A 23,477-nucleotide genomic window follows, 5' to 3' on the forward strand; every position below is an offset into this window, starting at 1 on the left:
GCACACTTCTCCCCAGTCCTTTTCTCCAAGCAATAAGAATGGCTGCAGCCTTTTATGCAAATTAGCACATACCACATGGACACCTTTTCAAGTAAACATGGCAAGCAGAAGCAGCTGGGCTACAGTAATCAATGATCTGCTTCATTTAGCCAGAGAGAGGAATTAATTGGGGAAGATGGTTCATATAACACAGCAAGAAACCTGATGTGAGGCCTCAAGGCAAAGCCAACCATCAAGGCTAAAGGGCTTCTTCTGTAGGCTTCTCCATTGGGGTGGACCTTCCAAACACACACACACACACACACACACACACACACACACACACACACACACACAGACAGAGTTGAGCAGAAGGGAGGTTGTATTTGGGACCCAGCCTTGGACACACTGAGGTCTCCGGTCCTCACTGTTGTCCATTGTCATCAAAGCATGAAAGCATCTGGTTGGATTATCTGGGTTTGATATTTATTATTTCATTTATTCGTTCATTTGATTTATATACCACCCTTCCGAAAGTGGCTCAGGGCACTTTACACTCAAATCAAAAACACATAACAATTAAAATCTGAATGTTTAAAAAAAAAATTAAATTGCTGATTTTAACAGTTTCTTTTATTTTGTTTTTCTTGTGAACCTTCTAAAGCCTTTAGAGTCAGGCAGTATATAAATTTAATAAATAAATAAATAAATAAGATTAAAACTCAATTAAAAACAGATTGCAATTACAATCAAAACCCAATTAAAAGCCGATTAAAATTACAATTAATTAAATGTGCCATCAGTATCCAAAATCAAAGGAAGCTCTCTTTCAAAACCAACCCTATCTTCTCTCTTGTCCCCTATGAACATAGCTTTTTTTAAAAAATAAAAATGGGTGAAATGGGGTTCTACAAAGGCAGGGACGACTTTAGAGCAGGGGTTCCCAACGTGTGGTACTCCAGATGTTGTTCAATTACAACTCATAATCCTCTGCCACAATTTCAGTTCAGCAACATCTGGAGTACCAGAGGTTGGGAACCCCTGCTCTGGAACAACTACAGTGGTTTGGGGGAGCAAAGGGGTGGCAAAGACATTATTAACAAGCAAAGGATTTGCTATACATTAAATACTCATAGGTAAAGGTTGTGCCGTTGAGTCAGTGTCGACTCCTGGTGACCACAGAGCCCTGTGGTTTTCTTGGTAGAATACAGGAGGGGTTTCCCATTGCCTCCTCCCACGCAGTATGAGAAGATGCCTTTCAGCACCTTCCTTCATCGCTGCTGCCCAATATAGGAGTCTCCCATATTCTGGGAAACACACCAGTGGGGATTCAAACCAACAGCCTCCTGCTCTCTACTCAAAGAGGGCAAGGTAATTAATGTTGTTAGTTTACTTGGCCTACTAATGAAGCTTGCTAGACATCTTCAAACTGACTCAGAAAATGGGCCAGATTCCTCTTAGAAAATACTGAGGAGATTCTCATGATCGGGCAAAAGCGGGATAAGGGAGCTGAGCCCGCTTTTGCTCGATCGTCTGCTGCCACAGGAGCTGCACGGGAGCAGCAGACCCTCCTAATTCCCCCTCCCCTTAGACAAGGTTAGCGGAGCGACAAAACAATTGTGTACTGCTGCAGCGCGACTCCATGGCGTGGCAACACACGAGGAGACCCCCGCCGGATGGCTGAAACAAGCCTCCCGGCCCCTGAGGGTCTCTCCGGGATGCTCGCTTGGGGCACCCAGGAACTTCCGGGGGCCACACAGCCCCTGATCCCCGCAGCCCCTGCTGGCTCCGTGACTGAGCCAGCTGCCTGATCCTCTGTGGGGAGAGCGTGCTAAGCACACTCTCCCTGCTACCCCGCTCTCTGATCGTGAGACTCGCCTCACTGTCTCTTTGGATTAGGCCTGTCTGCTTTGCAGGCTAGTTTTCTCTTCTTGTCCGAGACCATGTGGCAGGAAAGAGCCACATGGGAAGAAGTCAGTCCCAGGGCAGCTGAAATCTGCAGTGGAGATGACCCTGCACCCCGTCTGCACATGTGGTTCCCACGCAACCTACTTCCTGGTCAGGAAGGAAGCAAAGGGGTTGGCCTGGCTCCTGGAAAGCTGGAGGAGCCGGGTTTGGCTATAATATTTAAACTGGGACATAAAAGCCAAGTTAAAATGAAAACTGACCATCCAGCTGCAGAGAGGAAAGGACAGGCTGGAACAGGGGGACACAGGCAAAAGAAAAGCTGGTCAGATCCAGAAATTACCTGCGGAGAAGCTCTGACCGCTGGCTCCAAGAACTAATGGTGCCAGTCCATCAATTAATATTTATGTCAGCAACCCCCAATCTACTGCCCTCACAGCTCTCCTTTTCTCTCCCGATCAGGTAGAAAATTGCCATGATTCCTTTTTCATGCAAGCAACAAACTGAAGCATGAAAAGAACGGGCCTCATCTCCATTAAGAAAGAGTCCAGGGAACTGACTCTATTCTTTCATCATTTTCCTCCACTTCACTGCCTATTTAATTTTTCAAACAATATGTTTTAAGAATTGGGCCATGATTTCTCTTTGTTGGACTCGCCCCTTCTCCTGTCTGGAAAAAGCAGACCTGAATCAGGTTGATGAAAAGTGTGTGTGTGTGTGTGTGTGTGTGTGTGTGTGTGTGTGTGTGTGTGTGTGAGAGAGAGAGAGAGAGAGAGAGAGAGAGAGAGAGAGAGAGAGAGAGAGAGAGAACATGCCCAATAACAGACCTCAAAATAAGCCCCAAAGCTGGGAGAGATTTTCGGAGTGCAGGGTGCCTGTCACTTGAGCTCATAAGTGCAGCTTCAAGGACTCCTTAGAAGGCTGAAGAACTGGTGAGTGGAGGCTAGACAACCCCAGATTGCCTATCCTTCTCTGCAGGTGCCCCTAAAAGCTCTTGCTTCTTTTGAAGTGCTAACAAGGACTGCCGCGTCCTTACCTTCAACTGGAGGGGCTTTTTTATTATTTTCCCAAGGCCATTTTCTCCTTTCTTCTAAAGGACATGTTTGTTAGAAGTACGACTCGGAGGTGCCAGCCTCGCTTTTCGATGTCTTGGCGTTGCTTCTTCCCACCCCCATCGTTTTATCCCCAAGAGATATTACAGGCCAAGCTGGCCATATGATAGTTAAGAGCCACGAGCCGCTTTTCCTTCAGTGCCCTTATTATCCAGAGCATATAACTTCCTGTGGGGGGGAAAGAATGATCCATTGGGCTGACATTTCTCACGCTTGTTCTTAGATCAAAGGTGACTGTTTCCAGTTAGGAGAAGAGAATTCTTTTTTTTTTTTAAAAAATGAGATCTGAGAGCAGAAAGAGTGTGTTCTCCTACTGAGCAATATTAATGGATGGAGGCACATTTTTTTTTTAACTTTGTGCTTGCTGGGGATGAATCCTCACTGAGAACAAGGTCTTTCCCCTTTTCTCTGGCCATGCTCACCCCCAATTGATTTGGGGTTTGATCCACAGTGGGGCTCCAACCTGTAGAACAGCTCTGTGTTTTCTAATCATGGGCAATTCTTTACAGGCTTAGAATTATAGGGCTGGAATGAAATTTCAGGTCACAGATGCCAGAATTCAGGGCTGGAAAAAGGACCCTGAAAGCTCAGATGTCCTTCCTGGAGCTGCTCATATCCAAAGCATTGATCATCATGTGTCACGTTGCAGATGTAACTAGAGAATAGCATCAGGGCTTGCATTGGTTCAAAGCTGAAATACCACCAAGATGCTCTAGGGCAAAAGGGAAGGGATGCCCCCTGAAGTCCCCCACACAGTAGGACTGTTCTTATAATCCTCAATAGGGTAGGACAAGCATCCTACCCAAGTTAGGGAGCTCTGTGCGCTCCTTTATTGTGATCATCCATGAGCGAAAACAAGGAAGGAGGTGCCAGCAGTGAAATGGCAGAGGGGTCAGAGGGCATTTCCTCCTACTGCATTCAGCAGCTGGGTACAACTGCTGGGTAAGACAGAGTCCCCACAGGATCTACCCTGGTCTTGCGATAACAAGCATTTTGATTGGTGACTACATGTGAGCACTGTCTGCTATAAGATATTTCCCTGAGAGATTTGGGGTGTAGTGCAGTGGTAGAGCTTCTGCTTCCATGCAGAAGGCCCCAGGTTCACTCCCTGGCATCTCCAGGTAGGGCTAGGAAAGGTTCTTGCCTGCAACCTTGGAGAACTGCTGTCAGTCATTGTAGACAAGACTGAGCTAGATGGACCAGTGGACTGACTCAGTATAAAGCAGCTTCCTATGTGACACAAGACCCGTTTCTTTCCCAAGTCCTCTGCCTGTGTGCCAAAAATGGATCTGAGAGAAAAGAGGAGTGAAGGGATTGGCGGTAGAGATGTGCACAAAATGAATTTTTCAATTTGTTTTGAATGAATCGAATTCTGAAAATCCATTCCAAATTTGAATCAAATTTGAATCTGGTCTGACAATTCAATTCAAATTCAAACTGAATTCAAATCGATTTGACCCTATTTTGGCACCTTTTAAAAACCAATCAGGGGGAGGGTCTGAAATGGTTTCAAAAATGTGCCAAATGGCTCTCAAATAGACTTTGAAGCAAATTTTGAAAATTCAATTCAAATTTGAATCAAATTGCCATTTTAAGAGGTGACTCAATTCGAATATGAATCACGCAAATAACCCAGATTAGAGTCGAATTGATTCAAATTTGAATCGATTTGTGCATCCCTAATTGGGGTCAACCACCAGTCATTGTAGACAATACTGAGCTAGATGGACCAGTGGGCTGACTCAGGATAAGGCAGCTTCCTATGCTCCTAAGAAAAAATAATTTGCAGAAATGTTTTCCGTTTCTTTGTCATCAAGCACCCCATTTTGCCCCCACCTTTTCAATATCCCCCCCCTAAACTGATGTTTGTCGTTTTGGTGCTCTCTGAGATATGCATCCTTGTTGCATAAGACATAAGCAGCGTCTCTGCCATTTCTGCCATGAAACTTGAAGATGGCAGCACAGCCAAGGTATGGATGATGGAAACCAATGTCTTAGCCTCCCCAAATCACCCTTGGAAATGCTTGTTGTTATGCCACTTGTTTGCTCCCGCCCTTGCCTCTGTTGTGCTGGTCTTCCTTGTAACCCATTTTTGTTTGGTCTCCTTCAGAGCTACACAAAGAGTGCTGCCTTCATCGTGACCTTGCACCCGCTGCAGAACACCACCACAGACTTTTGGAGGCTGGTATATGACTACGGCTGCACCTCCATCATCATGCTGAACCAGCTCAACCAGTCCAACTCTGCCTGGGTGAGTGGCAGAGACCCACCCTGTTCTTGTTTTTTGCTGTGGAGATTTTGCTGTACATTACCAACATTTGATTGATGGTCGTTCACATGGCCAAAATCCCTGGTGGCTAGGGAGGGGAGGCAGGACCTTCCCCCATATGAGTGGTTGCTATACAGGAGACCCCAGGCTTTTTTGAAGGTTCCCCATTCACAGTTTTAGCTATTCATGGTGAGGCTATATATACCCAATTGCCATGATCACAGGGGTGTGAATGCCAAAACCGCAATAATTGAAATCTTGCACCTATGGGAATGACGGGGTTATGTTCCTCAGTAGGTCCTCAAGGTTTCAGTTATCAGCGTGTTATGTCACTTATTTGCTTTCTGGACAGAATTTAGAAATTGCCCTTAAGGCAGGCAAATTTTGTGCGGTGGCTGCCAACATTAGGCAAGAGAGGAGTAAATTGGAGATTTACATTATTAGCCATGTTTATAATGTATTAGGCTATTAGTTGCAGAGCGGGATACATTGAGTTACTAGAACACAAAGGTTGCTTTATTGTGTATCAATCTAATGTTTGAATGGAGTTTGCTGGTCATTGACCAAAATAAAGAACAACCACTATTCCAGTTATCGCGGGTTTTGGCATTTGTGATGGAAACTGAGAACGCAACCCCCGCAGAAAATGAGGGCCTCCTGTATTACTCTTGTCTCCGGTTAAGCAGGGCTTTAAAAAACTAAAGTATTTCAAAAACCAGTAAAATGCTTTTGACCAGACTTTAGGTAGTACAGAAAAAGCACACCTCGGATGCAATGACTCTATCATGCAAACAGCTCTATACAGGCAGTGCCTGGGTTTCCTCTGTGGCTGATTCAGGAAGGGCAACCAACGAGTACTGTTCTCTATTAAGAACATAAGAGTAGTTGTATCAAATCAGGTAAATGGTCTATGTAACCCACTATTGTGTCTCTCCAGAAGTAACCAGATCATGATGTTCCAAGAGTTATAGCACAGTGATCCCATTCTCGCGATCATTTGAGAGGGCTTGAGGGCGGGCAGTGGGGAGCATAGGAAGCTGCCATATGCTGAGTCAGACCATTGGTCTATCTAGCTCTGTATTGTCTACACAGACCGGCAGTGGCTTCTCAAAGACTGCAGGCAGGAATCTCTCTTGGCCCTATCTTGGAGATGCTGCCAGGGAGGGAACTTGGAACCTCAGATGCTCTTCCTAGAGTTGCCCCATCCCCTAAGGAGAATCTCTTCCAGTGCTCACACATCAGGTCTCCCATTTACATGCAACCAGGGCAGACCCTGCTTAGCTATGGGGACAAGTCATGCTTGCGATCACAAGACCAGCTCGCCTTCCCTGCAGACGAACAGGGTTCCAGGTCTGGGTGGGTGAGGGTGCGCAGATTGCATGTCCAGGTGGGCAGAGCAGAGGTGTGCAATGCATTGTGGTGATCCCTCTCGGCAGTGGTCCCTGTGCCAGCACCAGGTGGAAGCAGCTGGCACTCACAGGTGAGCAGTTAGCCCGAGTTAAGGGCGCACTTGTGCCCTTTACCTCAGCTAACCGGCGGGGTCCATAGGTGGGTTTGCTGCTGGGGTGCCAGTGGGAGCCACTCGGCTGCTGCCAGTTCTCACGGATAATCAAGCCTGGGCTTAGCTGCCCTAGCCTTGGCTGCTCACGAAAACAGCCTCAGCAGATACTAACAGAGTATTCAGTTTTGCTCACCATCCATCACACTCATCTTCACTATTTTTCAAGCGGGGACCACGTTGGCAAAAATGAGTGCGCCATTTCCCACTGTGCTGACCTCCACATTATACTGCGCTGTACTTTTCTCAGTTCGGGGGTGGGGGGGGGCTTAAGAGAGAGTGAGCCCTCTCTCAAGATCTCTGTGGGGAAAGCTCTGGGAAGGCCCACACTTCCCAGCACTCTGTGCACATCTTCCAAGATGGTACTGGGGGTTGAGAAGGCTCTGTTTCCCTTTAAAGAAGCCGCTGGGCAAAGGGCAGCACAGCATGTTGAGAAGGGTCACTTCTGCACTGTCCCATAGGAACTGTGCAGAACATTCAGCTTTGGCCAGAGTTTCACACAGGCCCAGTAAACAAGTCAGGGAGCTGCTCTTAGGCTTGATGGGATCATCAACCTATTGCCTCCCGGGCCTTACAATGAAGAACACTGATCTATGAGCTGTTGGAAAAGTTTCCTCCACATATGTCTTTTCTTCTTCTTTGCTGTGCATCCTGCATTATACAATTCTGGCTCTCTGTTGGATTGCCACATCTGTTTTATCGTTTTGGTTTTGGTTTTGAACTGATATAGCTCCTCCAATAAGCTATTCCTTTAATGTCAGGACCACAAGTTATCTTAAAGAGTACAGGTCTATCAATGGCTGCTAGTTTTGATGCCTAGAGGCTACCTCCAGGTTCAGAGGCCAGATACCTCTGAATACTAGCTGCAGTGGAGCAACAGCAGGAGAGAGGGCATGCCCTCAGCTCTTGCCTGTGGGCTTCCCAGAGGCATCTGGTGGGCCGCTGTATGAAACAGGATGCTGGACTAGATAGGCCTTCTTGGGCCTGATCCAGCAGGGCTGTTCTTATGTTCTCACATACAGGCAGTTGATTGAAATTGAGGTGTTATGAAAAGAGCATTTTTCAACTTGAGCATATATTTAAATTGTTTTAATTCGCCTTTGGTTCTCAGGATGAGAAGAGGGAGACAGCATGAAAGGGGGAGTGTAGAACATTTTTCATATGCAAAGTGTTTGTCGATAAGACTGGTGCCTTGTCTAATTCATTGTTTCTCACCCAGTTAAAAAGAAACACCTTCTAACTTAATTGTTTTGTGAGACTGGATAGGCTTGAAACTACTATGACTACTGCAAATATTTATATGCCGCTCTTCAACCAAAGTTCTCAAAGTGGTTTACCTAGAAAAACAAACACATATATCAGACGGTCCCCTGTTCCCAAATGGGACTCACAGTCACAATCTAAAAAGAAACATAAGGAGGATACCAGCAACAGCCCCTGGAGGGAAGCTGTGCTGGGATTGGCTAGGGCCAGTTGCTCTCCCCCTGCTAAATACAAGAGAATCACCACTTTAACAGGTGTCTCTTTGCTCAGTTAACAGGGCCAGTTAGCAGTTAGCATCGCCTACCTCTCTCCCGATCAGCAAGCAGTTCTGGATAATAGGAGTTGTAGTTCTATAACAGCTGGAGAGCCAAGGTTTCCTACCTCTGCTCTCAAGTGGTCACGACGAATATTTATATACCACTTTTCAACAAAAGTCCCCAAAGCAGTTTACATAGATGTAAAATAAATAAAATGGCTCCTTGTTCCCAAAGGGCTCACAATCTAAAAGGAAAAAGAAACGTAGGATAGACAGTAGCCACAGCCACTGAATGGATCTTGTGCTGGGGATGGATAGGGCCTGTTGCTTTCCCTCTGCTAAATATACGAGAAGCGCCACTTTTAAAAGATGCCTCTTTGCTCAGTTATCAGAGTGTGATCCATGCATGGTTTGTAGGGAGGAGATCAGGACTAGAGGAATCCTAATACAGATATGGGAACATAGGAAGCTGCCATATACTGAGTCAGCACATTGGTCCATCCAGCTCAGTATTGTCTACACAGACTAGCAGCGGCTTCTCCAAGGTTGCAGGCAGGAGTCTCTCCCAGCCTTAACTTGGAGATGCCAGGGAGGGAACTTGGAACTTTCAGCACACAAGCAGGCAAGTACTCTTCCAGAGTGGGCTCATCCCCAAAGGGGAATATCTTATAGTGCTTGCATGTAGTCTCCCATTCAAATACAAAGCAGAATAGACCCTGCTTAGCAAAGGGGGCCATTCATGCTTGCTTCCACAAGACCAATTCTCCTCCCATGTATCTATCTCATTTTCTAACGAAAAGACAAACACCCATATACCACTTTGCTGTGCTCCTAGTGTGCACATATCAATAGTTTTAGGAAGGGCACGTTCATCTCCCCCATGCCACCCCAGTGCCTGACAGAGCATAATGCATTTTCCCTTTACATGAGCAACAGGTTCATAGTGTCGCAGTGAATAATCCATTTCGTCTGGCAGTCGTGAGATGCTGTGCCAGAAAATTTATGAAATATTGCCTTCAAAACGCTCATGCCCCTATAATGCAGAGAATCACATTTTCCCATTTACATGCCACAAGTGAGCACTGTTTTATTATCATCACGCACATCTCACATCCAAAATACAGCTCAGTTTGCCCGGCATTCTTCAACATCCAGTGCACACTGTCCAAGATGCTGTGTTCTAGCAAGCGGAGCAATATTTGTACCAGCCAAATTAATGCAATTGACACCCAAAGGTACACTCCAGGATTAGGTGCACCTTTAGCAGAAAACACAGCTGCTCTCATTTAATGGGAGGAGAGCTGGTCTTGGGGCAGGAAGCATGAATTGTCCCCTTTGCTAAGCAGGGCCCACCCTGGTTTGCATTTGAATGGGAGACTTCATGTGCGAGCACTGTAGGATAGTCTCCACACTGGGAAGAGCATCTGCATGCTTTTATGCAGAAGGTTCCAAGTCCCCTCCCTGGCAGCATCTCCAGACAGGACTGAGAGAGATTCTTGCCTGCAGCCTTGGAGAAGCCACTGCCAGTCAGTGTAAACAATACTGAGCTAGATGGACCAATGGGCTGACTCAGTATAAGGCAGCTTCCTATGTTTCTAAGTAATAGAGAGTAAGCAACAGGAGCGGCTCATTTTACAAAGGCAGGAGGGCACCAGTCCAAGGTGCAGCTTCCTCAGGTTCCTGGCAGCTCCACTTATTTTCCTTCCTTCCTTCCTTCCTTCCTTCCTTCCTTCCTTCCTTCCTTCCTCGCCCAATCCAGCAGCTCTGGGTGGTTGACAAACTAAAACAAAATATAATCATTCAAAAATCAAGTGTAAATCCATAAAATCTGACCAGTTAAAACGATTTAAAAACCCTGGAAGGCCAGCCCAAGCAAATAAGTCTTAAGGGCTCTCTTGAAGGCCGATAATATATTGAGACCACAAATTTCTGTGGGGAGTGCATTCCACAGCCTAGGAGTGGCTACAGAGAAAGCCCGGTCCCAAGTCACCACCAGACACACTGGTGGCAGCTGGAGACGGACCTCTCCAGCTGACCTCAGCAGGCGATGGGGATCATACAGAAGAAGGCCTTCTCTAAGGTAACCCAGACCTAAGCCATTTGGGGCTTTAAAGGTAATACAACTTGTGTCATCCCGCCCCACTCTGGCATTAATAAGAGCTCCCCTGCCTGCTGGCTGGCCATTCATCAGATCGAACTGCATGGGCTTGTCAATGATTTACCGGCCTGCGCAGCTCTACCCGACAAATGGCCAGCCGGCAGGCAGCGTGGCTCTCGTTAACGCTGGGGTGGGGTGGGGTGGGGTGGGGGAGAGAGGCATGCCTGGAGCAGCCAGGAACCAGAGGAAGTTGCACCTTATTCGGCATTCCCCCCACCCCACTCATTAGGGCGAGCTGCTGGTACAGCGACCTCAAGGAAGGGGGAAATAGTCATGATGAAAGAGGAGCTTGAAAGGCAAACTCTCCCCATCAAAGCAGGCAGCCCCAATCTGGGTTGCACATGGCCCTTTTTGAGCTTGCCCCTGACTCAGTTTGGGGGGTCACAACCCACTCCCACCATTAGCAGCTGGAGACGGTGGCGTTCGTGCTCAGGTCCCACAATCCCCTCTTGCAAATGACAGCAGCCTCGTGCAGGCTGATTTGAGTGTTCCATTGAGCACTCGAGAAATCCTTCAGGGATTTTCGAGTGTTTGATTAGGACACTTGAATCAGCTCAATTTATGTTCAGTGCTTGCAGGAGGGGCGAGGTGCATCCCCAAGGCAGAGTTTGGGAGAAAGCAGCAGCAACATCTGACTGTGTGTTGAACCATGGGAGAACCCAGGAGGAGGGAAACCAGTTCTCCTCAGATCGCTTCCTTGTGGGAATGATGACAACATTGGATACATATTTCTATTAAACAGTGTGCAGATCATGGAAGAGTAATCCACTTTCTTCTGAGCAGCACTTAGTACACTTCAGGCCTCAATCCTAAACATAATTCCTAAGAAAGAAGTACACGAGCCACCAGGTACCATCCGGGGGGACGAATGCTCCTTTTGATTTTTGACCTAGCTCTACACCAGGGCTGCATAGCTGACCCTCCTGCAAATGTTGGACTACAGCTCCCATCATACATGACTACTGGCCACTGTGGCTGGGGATTATGGGAGTTGTAGTCCAAAAACAGCCGGAGGGCCAAAGTTGAGCAACCCTGGTCTACACCCTGGAGACAGAAAATAAGGGATAGCATCGCGATACTTTCTGCTTTCAGTGTGTTATCATGCTTTTTATTGCCCTGACCTTCGGACCTGTAGCAGCCAAATGGTGTTTTCAAAGCTTTTAAATGTTTTAAAAACATAGAGACTACTATAAAGTTTTATTGATGTTGTCAGAGGAGTGGAAATGAAAGCTGGCAGGAATGTCCTCCAAATATTACTCCACTGAGAGAGCTGAACAATTTGTTCACTGTTGTTACCTTAACCTCTATCTGTCTGTCGATCAATCTATCGATCTATTGATCTGTCTATCATATTTCTATACTGCCTGACATGTGCATCCCTAGGCAGTGTACAAGTTAAAATTGATTTATCAAATGCCATCAAGTTGGTGTCGACTCTTAACAACCACATAGATAAATTCTCTCCAGGATGATCACCTTGGCCTTTAAGGTCTCTCGGTGGTGCATAAAATAAAATCTCTCTTCCCCCCGCCCCTTGCTCATCATCTTTCCGCCAGTCAGGGAACTGTGTGTTATCACATCTAAGGAATTAAACAGCTGGGGAACTGAGGTTTTCATCTGTGTTCATTTGTTTTACTTAACTGAGGATGGTGTGTCCCAACGAAATGTCTTATGTTTTTATGTTTACCAACTTTTAGTTTTTCTTTGTTTGCCCAATAAAAAGGTATTTTTGTTGAGAGTTTGTAGTTAATATGCGAAATATCGACTTATTAAAATACAAGTTAAAAACAGGATAAAATGATTAAAACAATTATGATATAAAATCAATTAAAATTAATTAAAAGCTTGAGAAAACAGGTCTTTTAAGGGTCTTTTTCAAAACAAAGGATTATCCTAATTCTTTCCTCTGTGCAAAAATGACTACAATTTTACCCTAATCGTTTGGGGGTAGGGATAAAGAAAGGGTGATAGCACACAGAATGCTGTCAGTGCAACCATACAATCACCCCTTTCCCATCTCTAGGGGTGTACACGTTGCCAAAAAACATTATGAGCATTCATCCCCTGAGACCAAAGTCCAAAATTTGTGGTCCCAGCTCATTGACTAAAGTAAATCCCTTTTGAAAATAGAATTTATGTCTGGGAAATATGCTAAAGATTGTCCTGCTTTTTTAAAAAAAATTGATCATGTGAATGCAGCTTAAAGCTGCCTGTAGCTGTGGATTTAGCAGCTTGCTGGTAAGACGATTTGTGGTAAGGTTAGTTTGTGCATCTAACCATTCACATTCTCCAGTCATCAAAAATCCTCCATATGGAAGGGGACAAAATGATAGATTGTTAGGAAGGTGAAAGTCTTTGGAACATTTCCTCCCTCCCCAGATTCTTGAATCATTATTGTCAAATTCAGGGCAGTATTAAAAGGCCATTACAGGCCTGTAATGTTAATTTTACTGAAAAACATACTAGATTTTTTTTAAAACACAAATTAGTATTACAGACTCTTAATGGATGTCTGGAGAAGACTTCATTAACTGGATTACTTTATGACTCGAGATCAGACACTTTAGTGCAAATGACCCAAACTTATGGTTGTAACACTGATGAGGAAGTAAGCAGAAGAATGAATTAAAGGCTCCTGCCCATGGGTGAAGAAGAGCATTCCTTTGTCAGTCACACTTGCTGAGTTAAAGAGGACTGCTGTATACTTAAATAGTAGAGAGAGAAAATAAACATTATCCTTGGTGCTGCTATAGTCAGGAGGTCTGGTAATTCTGCAAGGCCAGAGGGAGTTTATTCAGGAGTGAAATTAAACTCTAGGAGGAATTTACATGGAAGGAAATCCAAGCAGCTAGCTCCGTTAGGCCAGATTAAATTTAAACTTTGTAGTGCTTAAATGTAAGATCAAGCAAGAGCAGCTGTCCTTCAGTGGTGGATGAATGACTCAGGCTTTCCCAGCTTTCATTCCTGTCACTAGGAATGCTCCTGACATTTTCCTCATACCAATTTCTCTCCTGAAGTTTTGCGTTCAGAGTTTTCTGGTCTTGTTTCCCAAGTATTATTGCTGCATTCTCAATTGTTCTGTTTTATATTACTGTGTCTCTCTACCACCACATGTTAGCATTGATAAAATAAAATAAAATGATATAAAAGCAATCTTGATCTGATCACGTGCAAGATTACATCAATATCCATCAACATCATCATCATCAAAGATTTTATGTACAACAGCGAAAAAAGAAAAGTATTACCAACAAATATACAATTTCCAGAATGCATGCACCATTCACATGAATCACTCCCATGTCCCCACCCCCAAAAGAAAGAGACAACAACAACAATAATAATAATAACTAATAATACACCAAAAAGCATATGGAGAACTCAGCATAACGAATGTGATAATATACTACTACTATTACCACCACCACCACAATTACCGATATCGAAGATAACTATGAATTTAAGATGACCCCCTTTAAAAGTAGACGTTAAATACAGGTTATACCTTCATTTACTTGAAAAGAACAGGACTCTGAATTTAAGACAACCTCCTCATTTCTGATATCAACAAGTTGTTCTAGAAAGAACTAATCTGCCTACTTTTCTTTCACTATCTCTACAACTGGACTAAATTTGGTTCAAATCGAGATCTACAAGTTAGATCTCTTGCACCTCAAATGTTCACATGTCCACAGTCTTGGATAGGGGTGGATGACATCATTACAAACTACACCACTGAGGTGTCCCTGTGTGTCACTCACTACGACTGAACCAAATTTGGTCCAGATCAGTTAGACAGTCCTCAAATTAGTGCACATGCACCTCAAAAGTCCACATGTCTGCCATCTTGGATTGTGGTGGGTGACATCATCACAAACTATAGCATTGAGGTTTCCTCATGTGCCGCTACAACTGTAGCAAATTTGGTTCAAATCTATTAGGTGGTTCACAAGTTAGCCCACTTGTATCTCAAAGATTTACGTGTCCACCATCTTGGATCAGGGTGGATGACATCATCACAAACTACACCGTTGAGGTGTATCTGTGTGTCCCTACAACTGTACCTGATTTGGTTTATATTGGTCCAGGCATTGCGAAGTTGATAGCGGGGTGGGGGGAGACACATGGAATGCTGGGTGATCGCATAAGCCTACTGGAAAGTAGCGGGGGGGGGGGACTAGTATTGGATTCATGAAATTTTTGGAGCAATTGCAGTTTCTGGACCATTTTCAAAGGCACCCCCTCATCATAGAATCATTGCAGTAATCTAAGCTGGAGGTTACCAGATCATGGGCAACTGTGGCCAAGCTAACTCTGTCCAAGCAAGGTCACAGTTGGTGTAGCAGCTGAAGCTGATAAAAGGCACTTCAGCCTGTTCACATTTAATCCCATCCCCTCTCCGCAATAAAGACTTCTCTACCCTGTCCCCATAGTATCAGATTCTACCTCCCATCCCTTTCCACTCTCAGATCATGGTAATTCCTCGTTTCGCTCTTCTGCCTGCCCCACCGGGCATCTTATTCTTTGCAGTTGTCTGCATAATGCTTAGCCAGATCTTAAATGTTTACCAGTTTAACATCAACAGCCAATAAATCAGACAGTACAGCAAGCAGCTTTTCAAAGGTGACTTAGAGGGTATATCCCTCACTTGAACTATGGCTTGCCTAAGGAAGTTTTAATATCCAAATTATAGCTCCAAGTCTAGAAGGCATTGAGACCGCCGAGATTTATAGCCCCTATTAATAACCAATTATTTCTCAAACACATTTGCCATGCAGTTAGGCCTGGGCTGTCGGATGGCCCGAAATGCTAAATGTTCTGTTAAAGTGCAATGACAAACATCATATATTTTGTATTGATGCTGGTTTCCCGGCTGTCGTGGCATGAAAACAATTGCATCCATGACCCTTGAATTGAACAATACATTAAATTTGCTGCCAGAGGAGAGATAGTAAGGACGGGCTCCCTTGCTATCGGCCATCTTCCTTCTCCAGCATTTGAAGTGCCTAGGAATATTAAAGCTCACGTTGATTTTTTCAAGTTGGAATTTATAGTCTGCTCCCTGGGTGGAGGGGAGGGATTATAGACTAAAAAGCACTTTGACTGAAGGGATGGTAGACTTATTTCCCTGTAAAAGGGGGCTAAAGTGTGAAGGTCTTTTAATTTTGTTTTGTTTTTCATACAAAAATACACTACAATCATAAAAAAGAACAAGTTTTAGTAAGAACTAATCTGCCTACTTTCCTTTCACTGTCTCTACGATGACTAAATTTGGTTCAAATTTAGGTCCGCAAGTTAGATCTCTTGCACCTCAAATGTTTACAAGTCCACCATCTTGGATCGGGATGGATGACATAATCACAAACTACACCATTGAGGTGTCTCTGTGTGTCACTCACGGCAACTGTATCTAATTTGGTTCAGATTAGTTAGACAGTCCACAGATTAGCCCGCTAGCGCCTCAGATGTTCACATGGCCACCAACTTGAATTGGGGTGGATGACATCTTCATACACCATGCCATTAGGACATCCTTATGTGTCCCTACAGCTGTAGCAGATTTGGTTCAAATCGGTTAGACAGTCCACAAATTAGGCTGCTTGTGCCTCAAAAGTGTACGTGTCAGCCATCTTGGTTTGGGGTGGATGACACCATCACAAACTATGCCATTGAGGTGTCCCTACAGCTGTAATTGATTTGGTTCATATTGGTCCAGGCTTTGTGAAGTGGTCCAGGTGGGGAGACACACGGATGCACACACACACACACACACACACACACACACAAAATGCTGGGGATCTCATAAGCCTACTTGAAAGTAGGCTAAAAATGTTCCAAAAAGTGATAAACAAAATCCATCATTGTTTAAATTCATCTGCTTTTTCATTCAGTTCTGATCTTCTAAAATAATTTTGTAAGTAACATGATGTTCCTAATATGTTTCTATCAATCTGTTAATGATGATGGATATGAGATTTCCAGTCAGATGAAATACAACATCTTGCTGTTAATAACAAGCAAAATACCAACTCTAAATCATCCTCTAGAACAGGGGTGGGCAAACTTGGCCCTCCAGCTATTCTTGAACTATAACTCCCATCATTCTGAGCCACAATTTATTATGGCCAGGGAAGATGGGAGATGTAGTTCAACAACAGCTGGAGGACCAAGTTTGCCCACACCCAGGACTATTTTTGGATCATATGTTAAAATATATCCCATTATTACCATTATAATATCCAAAACTTTTAGCCAGAACTGCATAATCAAAGCAAACCCCAAAACTAATGGTAAATGCCAGCTTTTTAGGGCTTTTTAGTTAGAGGGGTGGAAAAACTAAGGGCAGACATGATGGAGGTTTATAATATTACAAGCCGACCCCCGCAAAGAGCATCTGCGCGTTTTTTGGGGCCGGCTACCTGTCTCCCCCAGCCCCAGTCTCTGGCCGGGCCGCCGCCGGCCTCCACGGCTGGGCCAGTGCCCTTGCCACCGCTGGCCTCCCCGGCCAGGCCAGAGCCCTCGCCACCACCGGCCTCCCCGGCCGGGCCAGGGCCCCCGCCACTGCTGGCCGCCCTGGCCTGAGGCCAGTGGCCTCCATGGCCCGCGGCCGCCTCTGTCTTCCACTACAGACGCGCCTCAGCCAATCAGGTGCGTCCCTCTGCTCTGCTGCCCAGCCAATCAGCTGGGTTGTTGGGACTCATCCCCACAGAGGCACGTCTACGGGGATTAAATATATAGATAGGTGCATGCATTGATATATTCCTGCTACCACCTGGAGCCCTCCTCCTCCCGATCTCTGGATTGTTGATTTATTTGAAAGGGGGAGCCTGGTTTGTCCGATTTTCAAATGGTTTTACCAAACTATCTTCCTTGAAATATCTTAACTAACTCACGTTTCCCGTTCGTGAATGAAATGTACCAATGGCCTATTCAGATTTCTGTCATGGGCAAAGTGTGTACTGTATTTCAGCACTCTGGATTGTTGAGCCAGTGTGGTGTGGTTAGAGTAGGACTGGGGAGACCTGAGTTCAAATCCCCATTTAGCCATGAAACCTACTTGGGTGACTCTGGGCTAGGGGTGTGCACAAAACCACCTGGCCCTGTTCGGTTTGCATTCAAACTGGACCTGGCCAGTTTGGTTTCCCCCCCTTCAAACCCCCCACCTGTTTGGCTCAGTTGGGGGGGGGGTTTCGTCAAGCCTTTTTGTAAAAATTAATAAATATTTTTGGTCTTTTTAAAAATTATTCCATCTAGGGGCTTCTCCAAGGTGGTGGTGGAGTCTGCGGAGGTACCCCTTCCCTCCACTGGACTTCCTCATTTTAAAAAAATTGCCCTGTTTGGGCCTCTTCAGCCCTTTCCAGGCCTCTTCCCCTGCATGGTGGCCATCTTGGAGGCTGCCACGCCTGCACAGGACCCTGCGCAGGACCCTGTGTGGCTTCCCCTCAGTCTGACTGACAGTCTTCAGAAAATTAGCACTACGTACTCCCATTGAAACTAAAAAGAAAAGTAAACTTGTCTCATGACTTTCAATAAGACTCCTTATGAATAACTTAGTGGAGATGTGAACTAGTGACTAGAACAGCCCGTCCCCCTAACTGTAACACTTAGAAGTGTGTGTGTGTGTGTGTGTGTGTGTGTGTGTGTGTGTGTGTGTGTGTACATGCACACTAAGTTGTAGAGTGCAAGTTCTCTTATTGAAATTAATGTCCTATTAATTTCAGTGGGAGTACTCATGAGTAACTTAGTCTGGTTATAAGCCAGTGACTGAAGTAGCCAGACTCATAACTGTAACGCTTAAATTTAAACACTTAAACTGGAACACACACACACACACACACACACACACACACACACACACACACACACACGTTAATTCACACAACCAAAAGCTGTGTAGCACAAGTGTCCTATCCAGGTTTGGGAGCTCTGTGTGCTCCCAATTTTCATTTGTGTGGTACAGACAACTAGGTAGGAGGAGAGAGAAGCAATTGTGTGGAAGCAAAGTGGGAGGAAAAGCTGAGGAAGGCAGCACCGTCCTACCCAGCTTTCATACCCAGCATTTAACCAAGGTAGGAGGAAAAGCAGCCCTCTCCAGCTTTTCCTCCTACCTTGATTCCACACAATCGCTTCTCCCTCCTCCTACTTAGCTGTTTGCTCCCACACAACCGAAAATGGGGAGCACACACAGTTCTCAAACATGGGTAGGACACTGGGCAGGATGCCTCTGAATACCAGTTGCATTGCAGAGATTGGGCATGCCCTCAACTCCTGCCTGTAGGCTCCCAGTGGCATCTGGTGGGCCACTGTGTGAAATGGGATGCTGGCCTAGATAGGCCTTGGGCCTGATCTAGCAGGTCTGTTCTTATGTCCTACCCAGTTTTTGGTTGTGTGAAAGGCCTCACTGTGGGATGCCTGAGCTGAAGGTTCGTGACAGAAGTGGCACACGTGTTTTTAAAAAGTTGCGAACCCCTGGTTTATAGTCTAAGCAAATGGCCAATTGCATTTTAATGCGACCTGTTCATGCCTCTGTCTTGTTGCTCTTTCCTTAGCCTTGTTTACAATATTGGCCTGAGCCAGGACTTCAGCAGTATGGACCAATGGAAGTGGAATACGTTTCCAGGTCTGCTGATGAGGATGTTGTTGTTCGACTTTTCCGAGTGCAGAACATAACACGGGTAAGAAGTCTGGATGTATTATGCTCCTTTGAGTGTATATGGGCCTCAAATGTACAATTCTTCTATCAGTTGCTTACATTAGTCTTTTAAAGGGGGTTTAATTTGATTGCTGCTGTTCAGTGTAAAAAAATAGGGATGTGCACGGACCAGGTCTTTACCTGCTCTCTGCTACCCCATGCAGCTTCCTGCTGGGGTGACGTGCATCCCTAGAAACCCTGCATGGTGTCAGCATGCACATGGCATCCACACATGCGCGGGCACCATTTGTGTGATCAGCAACACCATGTTGACCATGCAAATGGTTCCCACGCATGTGCAGATGTCTTGCGCATGCTGATGCTACACGGGGCTTCTAGGGAAGCGCACCACCCCAGCAGGAAGCAGCAGGGGGCAGCGGAGAGCAGGTAAGGTCAACCGCAGTTTGTGCCCATGTTGCTGAGCTGAGCTGAAATGGCCCTCACAAGTTTACCACCCTGTTGTTGGGCTGCAAAATCAGGAACCTTTTGGCTCTGCCCATTCCTTGAAGAGCGTGGTCTCAAAAAAGTGGTACATTCACTGATAACCTCTAGGCTAGACTACTGCGATGCACTTCATGTAGGGCTGCCTTCGTACATAGTTCAGGAAACTTATTAGTCTAAAATGTGGCAGCCAAAATGGTCTCGAGGGTAACTCGGAGAGACCACATCATGCCTGCTCTTACAGCTGCACTGGCTGCTGGTATGTTTTCGGGAGAATTATAAAGTGCTGGTTAACGCTTCAAAGCCCTGAACAGATTAGGCCCAGGTAACCCAAGACAGTAATGGCTTAGGCCTGGGTTACCTGAAAGAACGCCTTTCTCTGCAAGATCCCCACCACTCATTCAGATCAGCAGGAGAGGCCTGTCTTTGGGTGCCACCAGTTCATCTGGTGGCAACCTGGGATCGGGCCTTCTCAATTTGGGTCCTAGGTTATGGAATGCAACAAACTCCGTTGGGGTACCAAGATTCATTTTGTCTGGTGTTTTGCCAATGTGCAACTGTGCATGTGCACATCAGTAATATAGTGCAAAAAACTGATACTGCAAAAAATTGATATAATCGTACAATCAGGTGACAATCAGGTGGCAGTGTTTTCTCAATGTGCCATCAGTAACCTAGAAGGAGAAGGATGTGCACGTGAAATGAAGGAACTAAAATCTGCACCAAGCTGTGCATGCTGCTGTTCCAGAATTAATTTTAGAAATGCTCCGGATTGAACTGAAATTCAGAAGGAGTTAAATGCAGGGCAGGGCAATAAAAAGAGAAATAAAGGGATGGAAAGGTAACAACTGCTGTCCATACTTGGTCTGCCCAAGATGTTCCTAGGTTGGAGGTTCTAGTGATGTGGGGAGCACAGAAAGAAGCTTAGCCCCCAAAATTAGTGACATATAAGTGGGGTGGGGTGGGGAAGACACAAGAACTAAGTTGCTGCAAGATGTAGTGGGAAAAGAAACTGTCCAGGGTTTTTCAGAAGGCTGGTACTTCTTGGAACCCCACCCCCTACCCTTTATTTATTATATTTGTACACTGCCCCAAACCCGCTTCTCTGGGTGGCTTGCAACAACATAAAACAAATTAAAACCATTTAAAACTACAATTCTTGTTAAAAGGCTTGGGTGTATTAAAAGACCTTTAAAAAGCCACTGGAGGTGGGGAGGCTGTTATTTTGGCAGGGAGCACATTCCAAAGTCTCAGGGCAGCAGTGGAGAAGGCCCGTCCCTGAGTGGCCATCAAACAAGATGGTGGCAACTGCATAAGGACCTCTCACCAATGATCTCAAAGGGCGACGGGACTCATGGTGAATAAGATGTTCTCTTTGTCTTGCAAATTCAGCTAAAGTTATCCCAGGTCATAGAACCTCATGGGCAGTAGAGATGTGCACGAAATGATCTTTTCATTACGAATCAAGTTGAATTCCAGAAATTTGTTTTGACTCCGAATCAAATTCAAATCTGGTCCAGGAAATTAGATCTGAATTCGAATCAAATTTGAGTTGATTTGACCCTAATTTGATTTCTTTTAAATCAATCAGGGGGGCTGAATGGTTTTTTTTTTTAAGTGCCAAATAGCCCTCGAATCGAATTTGAACCAAATTTCAAAAAAATTGATTCAAACTCGAATCAAATTGCCCTTTTAAGGGGTGATTTGATTCAAATTCGAATCACTTGAATCACCCAGATTTGAGTCAATTCAATCTGAATCCAAATTGATTTGCACATCCCTAATGGACAGGTAAATACATCCAAAATTATTTGCAGATCCCTCAAAAATCCATCACTAATCACTTTCTCTCCAGTTCTGCAGCTCTCTTACCCCAAATGCTCTGCACCCAGAAATTCATCCCATAAGCCAGTTTTGATTCTGATAGTATTTTCATCTTCCTTCATAAGCCTCTGATTTGGCACTGAGCTCTGCATCTACCTGCCTAAACCCTGGGCTCACTTAGCTATGTGTACATAATCCCTCTCCTTCCAGAACCCTCTAGCCACATTAGATTGCAAAGCTAACTAGATTACCAGAGTATTAAACAACATCCTTGCTTCACCCTGCCTCCCTTCCAAGAAGCATTTAGTTTGCAGAGAATACCAAATTAGTACAACTAGTTACCACTGGTCATCATTGCCAGGGTGTCCTTTGGGAGGGGTGATGTGGTACAGTGGGAGTGGTGGTGAGACTCTGTATCCAATGTGGAGTCAAGCAAAATCAGAATTAGAAATGAGCAGATGTTCCTGGTTCTGGTCTGGTGGTGTTTCTGGTTCGCTCTGTCTATCAAGGATCCTCAAGATGGCTAATGACCGTACAAAAGCAAAAGTAAAACTATTATAACAACTAAGAAGGAACAGCAGACAGGGCGGGTACAATCTAGGGATGAGCAGATGCCTTTAGTTCTGCTCCATGATTGTTCTGATATTTATAGTATCTAGTATTGCTGTTTCAGAATCTTCAGACATGGGAACAGGAATTCCCGCTCTTGAAACATGGGAACAGATTTTGTTCCTGTGCCCTAAATGAAGGGGTGGTAGGGGAAGATTTTTAAAAAAATAATAAAAGCCCACTCCTGGTTTGTTCATTTGTTTGTTTTAAAAATATTCATTTACTTTTATTTTTAAGGCTGGCAGCAGACCCTCCTAGAGAGAGGCTGATCCAGAGAGGGCCTTCAGCGTCTCTACTCTGAGGAATCCCTGCACAGCTGACCGGGCTTCCGGGGGTGGGGAGTGATTTTCATGTTTCTTCCCTCCCTCCAGAAGCCCTTACAACTTGCATACAAGTGTTCCTGAGGATTGCAGAGCCCTTGGGAACATATTTATGCAAGATGAAAGGGCTTTTGGAGGGAGTGAAGAGACACAGAATTCACTCCTCTACCCCCTCCACATGCAGTCCACTGCGCAGGAATTCTTCAGTGAAGGGATGCTGAAGGCCCTCTCTGGACCAGAAGCCCTTCTTCAGTCTCTGGAAGGCTCTGCATCATGGCAGCAAATTACACTATTGCTTATTTTCATAAATGCAACCTTTGAAAAATTGCATGCTTTTTAGGAGAAAGAGGTCATTTTTAGATTTAATTGTGGTCTGTTTTTATGGCAAAAAGATAGAAAAAGGAACAGAAATTTCCCTCCCCCATCTTACTTGTTATCTCTAGAAGAAGAATGGATCCTAACATCATGAATTCTGCTCAGCTAAACTCATCCAGTACATCTGAGTGGCAAAATCCATGTCGGATTGCAGTAGAGGCAGATTCTGTAAGCAGCCCTAGTACAACGTTAGCAATCGATAAAACCCAGGGTATATTCAGTTGCTCTCATATCTAAACGGCCTCTGAAGAAGCAGCACCTTTACAGAGCATCTAAAACCAAGCAGTGATGGCTTTTGGGGTTATTACACAAAATCCTAGAGTGCCAACCTACGGCTTGCTGCAGTTCACTCTGTGAAACAGAGCAGGAGGTTTCCTTTTCATGAAAAATTGACATCACTGCAGGTCTCCCTATGAAATCCTCCAGAAGGTAATCAATAAGTAAGCTGCCTTGAAGGAAATACAAAAAAGACCGATTTTCTCTAGTTACAGGAGGGGCACTTGATGGTCCGGCACTTTCAGTACCTGCGGTGGTCAGCCTACAGAGACACCCCAGATTCCAAAAAGTCATTCCTGCATTTATTGGCCCAAGTGGAGAAGTGGCAGGGGGAGAGTGGCGATGGAAGGACAATCGTGCATTGTTTGTAAGTATCTGGAATTGCAGGGGAGGTCTTTATTTTGCCCTCCTCAGCTGGAGCAGGGTATTCTCTTCAACAA

At 45.1% G+C, this 23,477-nt stretch overlaps 1 protein-coding gene across 12 annotated transcripts in view; it reads left to right on the forward strand.

Moving 5' to 3' along the window:
* Positions 1–23,477, forward strand: part of PTPRU (protein tyrosine phosphatase receptor type U) — a 462,898-nt gene that overhangs the window by 415,180 nt on the left and 24,241 nt on the right. For 9 of the 12 annotated variants that reach the window (XM_053267787.1, XM_053267777.1, XM_053267778.1 and 6 more), the window contains 3 exons: positions 5,107–5,247; positions 19,050–19,175; positions 23,247–23,404. In XM_053267787.1, the coding sequence (XP_053123762.1) occupies positions 5,107–5,247; positions 19,050–19,175; positions 23,247–23,404 (425 nt within the window). Of the gene's footprint in view, positions 1–5,106; positions 5,828–19,049; positions 19,176–23,246; positions 23,405–23,477 lie in introns of those variants that run through there. The other 3 variants (XM_053267779.1, XM_053267783.1, XM_053267789.1) reach the window with 2 other exon arrangements.

Source organism: Hemicordylus capensis, chromosome 7, assembly GCF_027244095.1.
Source record: "Hemicordylus capensis ecotype Gifberg chromosome 7, rHemCap1.1.pri, whole genome shotgun sequence".
In the NCBI taxonomy this organism is placed as follows: Eukaryota; Metazoa; Chordata; class Lepidosauria; order Squamata; family Cordylidae; genus Hemicordylus; species Hemicordylus capensis.